Source organism: Bactrocera latifrons, unplaced genomic scaffold (assembly GCF_001853355.1).
Source record: "Bactrocera latifrons isolate USDA-ARS-PBARC rearing strain unplaced genomic scaffold, ASM185335v1 scaffold_94, whole genome shotgun sequence".
Classification (NCBI taxonomy): domain Eukaryota; kingdom Metazoa; phylum Arthropoda; class Insecta; order Diptera; family Tephritidae; genus Bactrocera; species Bactrocera latifrons.
Genome location: NW_017537645.1, coordinates 504,985 through 517,211, shown reverse-complemented (window position 1 = coordinate 517,211; position 12,227 = coordinate 504,985). Strand labels below are relative to the sequence as shown.

At 36.2% G+C, this 12,227-nt stretch overlaps 1 protein-coding gene across 1 annotated transcript in view; it reads right to left on the bottom strand.

Moving 5' to 3' along the window:
• Positions 1-817: 817 nt before the first annotated feature.
• Positions 818-12,227, bottom strand: part of LOC108977708 (ETS-like protein pointed) — an 88,454-nt gene continuing 77,044 nt past the window's right edge. The window contains exons 5-7 of the mRNA XM_018947549.1: positions 1,894-2,813; positions 1,332-1,489; positions 818-1,259 (exon numbers count right to left, since the gene is read on the bottom strand). Coding sequence (XP_018803094.1) covers positions 1,196-1,259; positions 1,332-1,489; positions 1,894-2,813 — 1,142 coding nt within the window. The 3' untranslated portion in view covers positions 818-1,195. The remainder of the gene's footprint in view (positions 1,260-1,331; positions 1,490-1,893; positions 2,814-12,227) is intronic.

Sequence of the window (12,227 nt, the reverse complement as noted above, 5' to 3'; positions counted from 1 at the left end):
CAATTTCGAGATTTATTTGTTTTACTTTATTTTTATTTAATTCCTTTAATAAATTATTTCAGGTTTTAGCTCATTTTGTATATTTTAATTATTAACTATTAGTTTTTAAATTTATCTTGTTCTGAACTTATAACTTTTTTTCTCCAATATGTTTTATTTCAATTTTTTATTTTTTCCATGACTCAAAATATTTTGTTAACTTTTTTTAACCAATTTTTTATTTTTTTTTAATTTAACAACTTTCGGAAAGTATATACTATTAAAGTAAAATTAACTTAAATGAAAAATCGCGCTTTATAAACATACTAGGCACTAAAAAACTAAGATATTTTTGATTTTTTTTTATACTCAAGCACACTAATTTTCATATTTAGAAATTTATACAACGTTTTTGTGATTTTTAATTTATTTTTAATTACTAACAGCTATTTAATTTAGAAAAGTAACATTAAAATTATATTTTCGTTTCTCACTAAATATTTGCAATATTTTTTATAAATTATGAGTACACGTTATGTATGTTATGTAATAATGTAAAACTGTTGTGCAAACTTAAAATTAAGATCACGATTATTAGGGGTTTCTCTTATTTTTCGTGCGCACGCCTTGTGTTCCTTAGCACACTATGTACATTTATATGTATGTATGTATGTATGTAAGTATGTATATAAGTAAGCATGTAATCTCCTCAAACAAATTAATTGAATTCATAATTAAATGACTTAAACATGAGTAAGCACAGAAAATAGCAAATACATACTTTAGAAATAACGGTATATTTATATGCATATGTATGCGTACTAAAATATAATTACAACTGTAAATGTGTAAATATGTATGCGTCTATATATTTATGTGTGTATGTGTAATAAATGTGTGTGTGTGTACTTTCGACAATTAAGCACATTTGGAAGAATCCACATTCACATGCATGCACCGCAACTCCCGACCACACACACCACTAGCGGGCGCCTACATGTGCGAACTTGGAACCAAAAATGAGGTTAGCTCGATGATCTCATAGCATTTGGCATTGTCAAGTTTACGCTCGCAATTAAAGCACAGCTTTAAGTTCACTTTGAGTGTATGTGTGTGTGTGTATGTGTGAGTTAGGGTTGGTTGGCTTGGGGGCTCGTTGCTGTAGTCATAGCTAACTTTAGTTTACCGCCTAGGCGTTCAGCCTTCAAACAGCAATCTAGTCGTCATCTTTCTTGTCCGTCTTGAGGTCATACTTAGCACATAATTCTTCTGGCGTGTAGCTGGAATACGAAACGAAAACGGAGATAATTGAAAAAACTGCTCAATGCGCTCATCTTTCTGACACAACTTACCCAATCAGGTTTTGTAGATCACAAACGAATTTGTAGACGTAGCGCTTTCCGGCCGTCTTATGGATGATATTCTTGTCGTAATAATAGCGGAGACCACGGCTGAGCTTTTCGTAGTTCATTTTTGGCTTATTCTTGCGTATACCCCAGCGACGAGCAACCTGAAAATGTTTAGTGTACACATTAGCTTTGATAGACTCACTGTAGATTTGTATAACTAGACCGAACCTCTTTAACAACTGCTTAAAAGCTTTTATGTCCTTGGAAATATTTGCATAACTATATTTTAGAGTTTCGTATTTAACCTCAATTTTGCATTTTTGGAATTTCGAATTTAACCACACTTTTCCTATTACATTTTTCATGTACGTTACTTTTCCGAAAAAAATATTTTTTTCGAAAATGTTTAGTTTCGCTACATGAAATATTAAGTCTAGCTCTTCAAAACCTAAAATACTTGTCTTCTACAGACCTTTCTCTTAAGCTTCACTTTCTACTACTTTGAATTTCGTTTTAGCCCCTTTTTTTTTATTAAATTAATAAATTCTCTCACACGACAACTCACCTCATCGGGATCGGTCAACTTGAACTCCCAGCCATCGCCAGTCCACGAAATAAAGCCCTGACACGTCTTATCCATCAGTAGCTCCAATAGAAATTGCCACAACTGTATCGGCCCAGAGCCGGTAAAGCACGGCACACCACCTTGCATGGGATATGCGCCCATAAGTGCCTTCTCCAAACTCATCGTATTCATATACGCGGCCGAATGTTGCCCACCATGATGCACGCCCCATTGATCTGCCGGTGATTGACCGCTCATCGATGAGAAACGCGTTGGATCATACGAACCATACTCCGAGCCATAGGTATCGGGGAATGGTGAGCGTCCATAGGCATTGTATTTCTGTTCATTATTCGCCACAGCGAGTCCATAGAAATCGGCGCCGCTATCCTGATAACTCGGATGCTCTTGCGATGAGATCGTGCTGTGATAATCATTATCATCGTAGTGTACACCGGTGGCTGCAGCAACAGCTGCCGCAGCGGCAGCACCAGCGAGATGTGGTGGCAAACCATAAACGGATGAAACAGAGAGATCAGCTGGATCGGTTTGACCGTTACTACTGCCGCTGCCGAGACTCGAATAGGAGGAGGTGTTCTGTGTGCCCGGTTCCTCTTTCATCTGATGTTGGCTGTAGAGTGCGGCCGCAGCGGCCGAGTTTCGTAACGCCACGTGCATGTAATTCATATTGGCACTATTGTTGTTGTTGTGATTGGTCGTCGGACCGGTCGACTGGTTGGCGTTGACGCCTGACGCATTGCTGTTGGCGGCGGGATTGCTTTGTTGCGACTGTTGTTGTTGTTGCTGCTGCTGCGCATGCGAAAGCAGCGAACCACCATTATTGTTAGCATTCTGTGTTTGTTGTTGCGTTTGCGGGGGCGGGCTGTTATTGCTGTGATCGTGCGGATTACTGCTGTAGCCTAGAATGAAAGAAAAATGTTGTTGTAATTATTTGTTAATGTAAAATTAATTTATAATGTTTGTTTGATTAAATTAATAATTAAAAAATAAGTTACGTTAAATTATACGCTATATTTGGTTTTAAATGTATAATTAAATAGGTGTGGAAGTGCGAAATATTTTTAATACCCTGAACAGGGTATGTTAAGTTTGCCGCAAAATTTGCAATAGCCAGCTTAAAACTATGGATACCCTATAAAATATATTACATATCGTCATCTAAAATGCAAATCATCGAAAAACATCGAAAATCGCTATCAGACATAATAACCAATATATAACCATTTTATAACCAAAACTTGTGTGTATGTTAACCAATATGTAACCATTTTATAACCAAAACTCAAATTTTGTTTCAATATGAGTGATATCAATCATATCACTTTTCCTCCGTTACTTTGCATTTTAGGTGAAGATATATAATATAAATTATGAGCGGCGAGTCGACAAGTTCTACTCCCTTAGTTTTTCAGATATTGAGGTGAGACTTTGCACATCTTGTTCTTTCCATTTGTCGGAAGCGTAGATATAGTACTACTATAGAATATATGTAGCTGTCATAAAAACTATCCGATCAATTTTTTTTCACAATGTGTAGCATAGATTATGGTCCAGAACAATACTATAATCTCCGAGCAAATTTTTTGGAGCGGATCACTATAACACACAGGTGTCATGCTAACAGACCATTTGATATCAAAAATTGCTATCGAAACATTTTTATTTGTGAACGGCATTAAAGCTTCGGTGCAGTGAATTTAATATTTTTTCTTCTATTTTTTTAAATTTACTTTTCCGAATCTCTACAGCCGTGTCTACAGCTAAGTAGTCTGGGAGGACAAGGCCTCAGTGATAGTGATTATATACATACATACATATTTTGCGTACGTTTATTTTTAATATTTGTTTAAATTTGTCTTTTATTATTATTTTTATTTATTTTTTCCATTATCTAATATTAAAAAAACAGAAAAATGCACGTATTGTCTAAGATAAATTGGCAAAACACTACATATACAACTCATTTGTACTAGGTAGAAAAATTAGACCGAGGTAAGCTAAAATTTGCAATGCTTTTTGCCTTAGGCCTAATATGCATAATGAGTGTCATATATAAATTTATGCATACGTGTAAATATGTACATACAATATGTATCTACATACATTCAAATTTTTTTTTTACATACATACGCATACGGTAAACTTGCAAGCACGCCATATCAAAGAAATGGAATATATATACATATGTAATCTATACACTCATGTATGTAAATTCATAAGTAAACATCTCTGCAGCTTCAGTCTCCTCAAAAGGCGTGCCCAGCATTCAATTGTCTTGTCTTCAATAGCAACACTCAAATACAACGTTGTCTCATAAGAGCAACGTTCGCGCCCCATTAATTTGCGGCGCTGATTCGATGAAATTCGAAAACCAATCAAAAGCGCACTCAACACCAACACAAAAACAAAACGTACACAAAATGAGCTCCAAATGCTGCGAAAACAAAAACACAGAATTCACAAACACGCACAGACAAGCATGTACATACATGAAAAAAGCAATGGCTAATAGCAGCGCTGCTGTGAGCAGAGCAAATGAATCGCGTGATTATCGTGTAGCGGGGAGCACACGCGAGTGTGAGAAGAGCGCATTGCGCCAATATTGCTCCCACAGGCCTTAGCTGGGCGACTAACTGTGAAACAGTGAAAGGTGGGCAAGCGTTCATTCATACTTGGCGCTTTAGAGCACAGTTGAGCGCCAATAATATGGATAATGTACAGGCACACATACATAAATATTATATATGAATAGAAAAATACAGTAATGCAAAAGCAATTATTTGTGAAAAAACCTGTTGAATATGAGCATTATTTAAGGAAAGGTTTATGCAGCCGCTCATTTAGAAATGTTACTGAGTTGGTTGTTCACTTAAGTGGCGAGCGCTTTCAACCATTCATTCAAATCACGTTGGATTTATTCATTCACAAGCGAAGCGTTAATTCACAGCCTGCTTGCTGGTCACACATATTGGTGCGAGCGCTTGAATGGAACAACTCGTTATGCCCAAGCAGCTCGCACAACGCCTGCCGACTGTCTCTGTCTGTTATGCGCCGGCAAAGCGTGAAACTTTTTTGTTTTTGTTTTTTTGTGTTCTAGGGGTACTTATAATCTGCTTTCGATATTGCGCAGATACGGCAAGAGATTTCAAATCACTCATGGGCTCACACACACATACAAACTGACATACAACGGAGATGAAGCCATGAGGCACAGAATACTCCTCCCACTTGATGGGGTGATTAGAGCATATTAACACCATAACCCCTGCAAGGAAAATACGAACTTTTGTGGAAAATATTTTTGTATAGTAGTATAGTTTTTTATAAATATTTTGTTGTGAAAAAAAATGAAATCACAAATTAAATTAAATTAAACAAATTAATCACAAAATCAGCAGATAATTGCCTCAATTTTGTACCGCATTAACTAACTGACTGCTGACTAACTGGATGTGACAGTGAGAATGATTTTTCTGCTTAAATTTAACACAAATCCAAAAACAAAAAATTAATTAATTATTATTATTGATGGATATACTTAGCAATGATTGAAGGACAAGTATACAATAAATTTGCTTTATTGGCAAAATGATGGCTTCCAGGAAAAGTTGTTTTTGTTAAAAAATTTACTTTTCTTAATTGTTATAATGTTAGATCATTGTCTGACAAATATGTGTATCTATCACCGTCTCGGTGTATTCGGGTATTTATAACTGAAACTTATAGCTTCAAGATGATTCGTTGGCTAAAGTATTGTAGAAATATGTGAAAAAGTGTCTTCCAATGTGACCAAATTCTGTTTTTATGAATGACAGCTTACAGGGATGGGTTTCTATATGGTCTAATATATCCAACAGACGATATTATTATAAAAAAACTTACAAGCTAAGCCTTATGTAGAAAAGATTCACATTGAAAACTGTAGCTAAGTAATAATGTAATTATCATCAAAATACATAATATTGCCGATTTCTTTTCAATTGAGAAACGTCATAATTCAAAGCAGAGATAAAGAGGTGCCCAACTTCCCTGTCACTGGAAATGAGAGAGCAACTCATGTATCCGACTTTGATAGTTGATTGGTATGGGTAGGTTTTGACATTTCACAACTGACTGGAACAGCTAGATTGAAATTCTACCAAAAAAAAAAAAAAAAAAAAAAAAAAAAAAAAAAAAAAAAAAAAAAAAAAAAAAAAAAAAAAAAAGAATGGAGGGATTTTTGCCGGCGTGCCAGATAACTAATAAAAATGAAAAGGAGTGAAAATTAAAGAAAACATGAAATTTAATTGTATTTGATGAAATATTTTGTCATGTGATGCATTCGATTTTCGATCTAAAATTATTAGAAACGTGAAAAACAGCCTTTTTTTCAACACTTTTTTCTTATATAAAAATTAAATATTTTATTCTTACAAACATATACTATTAGCAAAGAAATTCTTAAATTTTTGGAAAAAAATATTACACTCGGACATTGGAACGCCATTTCTGATGGCCTCTCGGAAAAAAGATGCGCCCGCTTTGACAAGATAACTCCTTACAGGATCCTCTAAAGTAAAAAAATACGTGTTATAGTTAAAACCTTAAGTTAGAACTTAGACGAAGGATAAAATAAAATAGCAATTGGATTTTTGGCGGACAAAAAAATTAAAGTTTAAATAAAGTCTTTAAGAATTGTATCTCAAAGACTTGTGTAAAATTTCATGATGATCGTTCGAATCATTCTCGAGAAATTTTGCCAACCGACTTCAAAAATACAGTTTCGAAGAAACCACGTTTAAAGATGGCGCATTTCACCTACTCGGAACAACTTGAAAATTTATGATAAATGACGATTTTTTGAACCCCGTAAACCCATGTAACTTCTTAATTTAGATTAAGATTAAGAAATAAAGTGATTTCAGGATTGAATCACTTTATTTAATATTGAAAGATCAAAAGTCAGCCATTTTAATATAGCTTTAATTCATAAAAAATACGTAAATATTCATAAGATAATTGGTAAAATTATAATAGCTTATAATCGTTATAAATTTTGGCTATTTTAATTTAAATACCCAAAAATTTGTATTTTCTCCGATCTGGTTACAATATACAAGATAAAAAAAAAAAACGCTCATTTTGAGGCGCTCTCAAACTGGAATAAGTTGGGCATCATTTCATCCTTGATTCAAAGTTATGAATGACAATTAGAAAGCTCTTGTTTAATTTCAAAAATTATTGTCATAAATTAAACTTAATAATGGGCGGAAATCGAAACCTATTTTGCAATAAAAAACAATGAAAAAATAAATTAAAATTTATCTATATTTTCAGTTGAACTATGTTCTACTATATAAAATTACTACGACAATGTCTCCCACTTAAAATGCATTTCCGATTGATTAATTCTAATTTAAGTTAGCTGAAGTACTTAGGCTGCTTGTTGTCATTCATTCCCTAAAAGATTTTATTTCAATACTTCATTGTTCCAGCGAAAAATAATACTTAGTTAAATTCAATTCAAAATTCATTAAAATCGGACACTTAATCAAGGCACAATAAATAGCGTAAGAGCGTAGCGATATTCTAAAGAGCCACTCTACGGTACAAATCATCAACAAAAATGCCCAAATAATAGGCTTAGTTACGCATATGACAATGTACATATGTGGTACAAGCACACGCACACACATACATATATGTACACAAGCTCGTAAAATCACAGCCACTTAACCAAACCGACGGCGGGGTGCCAATTGCGCGCTCAGGCAAAAAGCAAAAAGGAACTGAAAAAAAAAACTGCGGGCAGCACAAAACAACAGCGACTTGTTGATTCATCGAGCTGCGGTCGCATGGCGGCAATGTCACTGTGACTGCCACACATTTGTAAATACACACACATTGACTTGTTGGTGTAAATATCGCGCTGGCGCAACCCTCATATGTTTGTATTTAATAGCCACCCACAGCCGCATACACTCAACCAAACACATACACACAAATTGTTGTAAGCATGTAAATACATACTATATACCGAAATGTGTTGTTGTTATTGTTGCGTCAAATGAACGCCTGTGCCTGGGAATTTAAATAAATTGCAATTTAATTACTCGAGCAGCGCAACATTTCACTCATCCCGAGCGTCTTGCGGCCCACAAGTGGCAAAATATGTGCACACACACATACATGCAGGCGCGTATTTTTGAAATTTAAATGGGCATGCATAACAGTATTTAAATTTAGTTGAGTGTGCGTGTGTGTGCTTTGCCCTTATTTATATTTACATTTATCACAAGTTCACACCCTTACGTTAGTGCGCAATTAAGTTGCAACCAGCCGCAGCGCGTTGCTGAGCACATAATTAAAGTTTCGTTTCATTTCACTTTAGCATATTTGTGGCATGCAACACGAAATCTCGCTTTGATGTCAATATTAATTTTCCATGCCACAGCGACGGCATCGGCCACAGCTGCTATGTGCTTAGTGTGGTGCTCAGTAGAGTTGCAGACACACAGTCAATGCTTGTCTTCTGCTGCTAAAGTTGTCAGTATTTAACTTTTGACAGCCGTAGGCGTAAGCGTGTTTCATTAGCGTAGAGGTGTCAAATAAATTGTACTAATTAAGCGTCTTATCAAATTTGTATTGTATTTGGAAAAGCTCTAGACAATAAATAGCCAGGATTTTTAATTAAAGTTTCCTTCTTTTGTGAATTTCATGCTAAAGCTTGTTTGTGTGGGTGCCACCGGATATTCGTTGTGGTAAAAATTTTTAGACGAAACTTAAATATTTGCATTATTTGTAAAAGTAAGCATGCTGAGTTCAGGATATAATGAGGCGGATAGCAAAGGTGAGTGAAAAAGGATGTATCATCTCAGTCCAAGACTACTTCGGGCATCATAAATGTTACTTGTAAAAGTAAGGTTGCTAAGTACAGGGTATAATAAGATGGATGACAAAGCAGAGTGAAAAGTGGGTTAATCTTCTCAACCTAAGATTACTATGTGGATCAGAAATAATAATAGTAATAGTAAGGATAAGGATGAATAATCTCGGCCCAAGATTACTACGTGGATCAGAAATGTTACTTATCATTTGTGCACAAGTACTTTCGCATGCAAAAACTTTGAAGTATGAACATGATCGATTTCTTTTGACCTAAAATAGAGCGTGAAACATTCTAATTGATACAATATGTGTTCATTCTCAGTACAGTCCTGTCTATTCACATTTAATGCCTTCAATTGACTAAAACGGATTCGGCCATATGAGTTTGTTGAAGTCACACGGCACTGAATATGGCGAATACAGTGGTCGCGGCACGAAGAATCAATGCAGTATGCGATGGTGCATTATTGTGGTGCAAAAGCCAAGAGTTGTCTGCTCATAATCCCAAACTCTTTTTACGAATAGCTTGGCGCAAGCGGCGTATAATACTCAAATAGTATACCTTGTTGACAGTTTGGCCACTCGGAAGGATTTCGTAGTGCACCGCACCGCTATAATCGAAGAAAACTGTTAACATAACCATGATTTTTGACCTCTTTTGACGTGGTCTTTCGGCCGATTCATCGCCTGTTTCCGGGTTGTATGCAGAGATCCAAGACTCATCGCCAGTAATAATAAATATCATGATATCCTGATAGTCGCAAAGCATTGTCTCACCTACGTTAAGGCTGGTTGTCGAACAGAATTGAGTCATTTTGGAACCAATCGTGTTTTTACTTAAGCCCAAACAATCTTTCAAAATGATTTTTACTGATCCTTCTGATATTTCCACGATGCCAGTAAGATCTCTGGTTGTAAATCGTCGATTGGCGAGCGCATATTCCTTTGTTTTATTGACGTGTTGATCATCAGTTGATGTTAATGGCCGTTCTGGAGGTGCGTGAATAAGTTATAACAATCAAATGTTACCGATCGATGGATCTCACTTGGGCAGATGTTCGTTCTTTGTGTTACCCATAAACGTCTAAAAGTAGATCACCAGATACTCTTAGATCGACCAAGCATTTTGAGCTTACCACAAATACTTAAGGCAGTTAATATGAAACCGAAGTGCCTATGTTCGCCGTAGGTGTCTACCGAGATATTTCAATCTCACTCTGGCAATAGTCGAGTAATAAGAGAGAAAGTAATAAGATTTTGACAAAGAACATCCGACAAAATATTTGGCCGCACCGCAAGATTTGGGTTCCAAATTGCTTTGTCCTCAAAAGTGTTCAAGGCTAATTTCTCTCGAGAAAAAAAAACGTATTTGGCTTATAAAATCCGCAAAATACAATATTCAAAAATTGTCGATATTTTCTCTTTTTAGAAAACCATATTTAAAATAAAGATTTCGAATACTGCAATATTTCTTTTAAAAATTGACAAAGTTTAGAAAAATAATAGAAAACGACGAGAACATTTTACTAAACGAAACAGAGTTCTCAAACAAATCTTAAAGATAGGGATTCGCGAACTGACTGCCTCACTAGAAAATCTAACGAAATCATGTGATAAGCCATTTTTACCGCCGTACTGGTTATTCATCAATCATATATGGGTTTGTATACAATATTTCGTGCTTAACGCGAATCATAAGAGATAATTTTTAAGAGTACAAAAAAGTGGGTATTTGGAAAGTATAATGTAAGATTTCAGAGTATACCCTTTCAAAGCATTTATAAAACAAACTGTGTATCCTGACAATTAAATACATTTTTACCAACACAAAGACTACGTTGAATCAAACTTCCCAAATGTTTACCTTGACTAAAGAAATTCGCATCGATGTCGGTGTAATATGAGTTGGCGGTTGGATGATGTGGCGAGGAGTAGTCACCAACATAATTGGTGGCCATGTCATTGAAGTAGCCAATGCCGAGCGACGAGGCGGTAGGATTCGGTGAGTCAAGCAACGACGAAGCGGCTGTGCTCAAGCCAGACGTGCTGCCACCGAGGCCAGCAGCGGTCGCCGAGGCGCCGCCGGACGATGACGAGGAACTAACAGAGGCGCTGCCAGTGCTGCCACCCGACAAGCGATGATGCTGCGTCATCGACTGCAAACCTTGCTGCTGTAGGTGTTGTTGTTGCTGCTGTTGATGTTGCGGCGACTGTTGCTGATATTGATGCGTTTGCTGCTGATGCTGCGATTGAGGTTGCGCATGTTGTTGCTGCTGTTGATGCTGCTGCTGTTGCGTCTGATTGTGCTGGTGCGACTGTGGCAACGACAGCTGATGCGTCAGCGCGTGCGCAGCGTGCTGATGGTGGGCAGGCAAATGGTAAGAGGTGTAATTTTCATAGCTTTGCAGCACCATTTTTTGTGACGTTGATCGCTTCAACTGCTGCTGTGCCTGATACTGTTGCAATTGCAAATATTGCTGCTCCAGCTGATCCTGTTGCAGCTGTTGTTGGTGTTCTTGCTGTTGTTGTGTCGTAGCACTTAAGTAATTGTAATTTTGTACTGTATGACAATTGTTATTATTATTGTTGTTGTTGTTGTTGTTATTATTATTATTATTATTATTAATATATTTGTGTGCGCTGGTGGGGCTACGAGCCGCGTAACGCGCTTGCAATGCTTGTGGTGATAGCGATGGCGAAGAACAGGTCGACGATGTGTTCTTTATGGGCGACAGCAATTTGGGTGTTGTTGCCGGCGTCAATATCGTATATTTTGTTGGTGTGCTGCGTGCGTTACAAATGCCGTTACTGCTGCTACTCGTTGCTGTTGCTGCTGCCTTTGCTGTTGTCGAAATGGTGGAACCAACTAGGAACGCAGAGGGCGGCATGTCTTCACGTTTTCTTCTATGGCTGGGCAACGACGGCAATGAGAAATTTTCAAATTGTTTATTGGGAAATTGCTCGTCATTGACGTCGGCGTTTAGTTTGTGTGCGGCGATCGTTGTGAAGTCTTTGTCTTTCTCGCCGCTTTTAATTAAATGAATTGTTAATTTCGTTTTTGGGGCGGATTTGTGTTTCAGATTTTGCAAATAGTTAATATTGTATGCAATTGAGTGTGCTTCACTTTAATTGTTTCAATTAAGATTGCGTTTGCCAATTTATTTGTGTTTTTTTTGGGTTCTTGGGTTTGTGGTTTGGAAAGTTCGCACAAATTTTTGCGTTTAGGGGTTGCAATTTATTTGAAGACGCGTGTTTTTGTTGCTTGTTTGCGGGGATTTTTGTTTTTCATTTACTGTTAGCGCTTTTTATTTTGTTGTTCAAAATTAATCAATACATTCTTTAACATTTAGATATATACTGTTTTTTAATTTTTTATTATATTTCCAATGTTTTGAATATAAGTTGAATATATTTTAGTAAAGTTATTTTGTTAATTTTTTTATTAT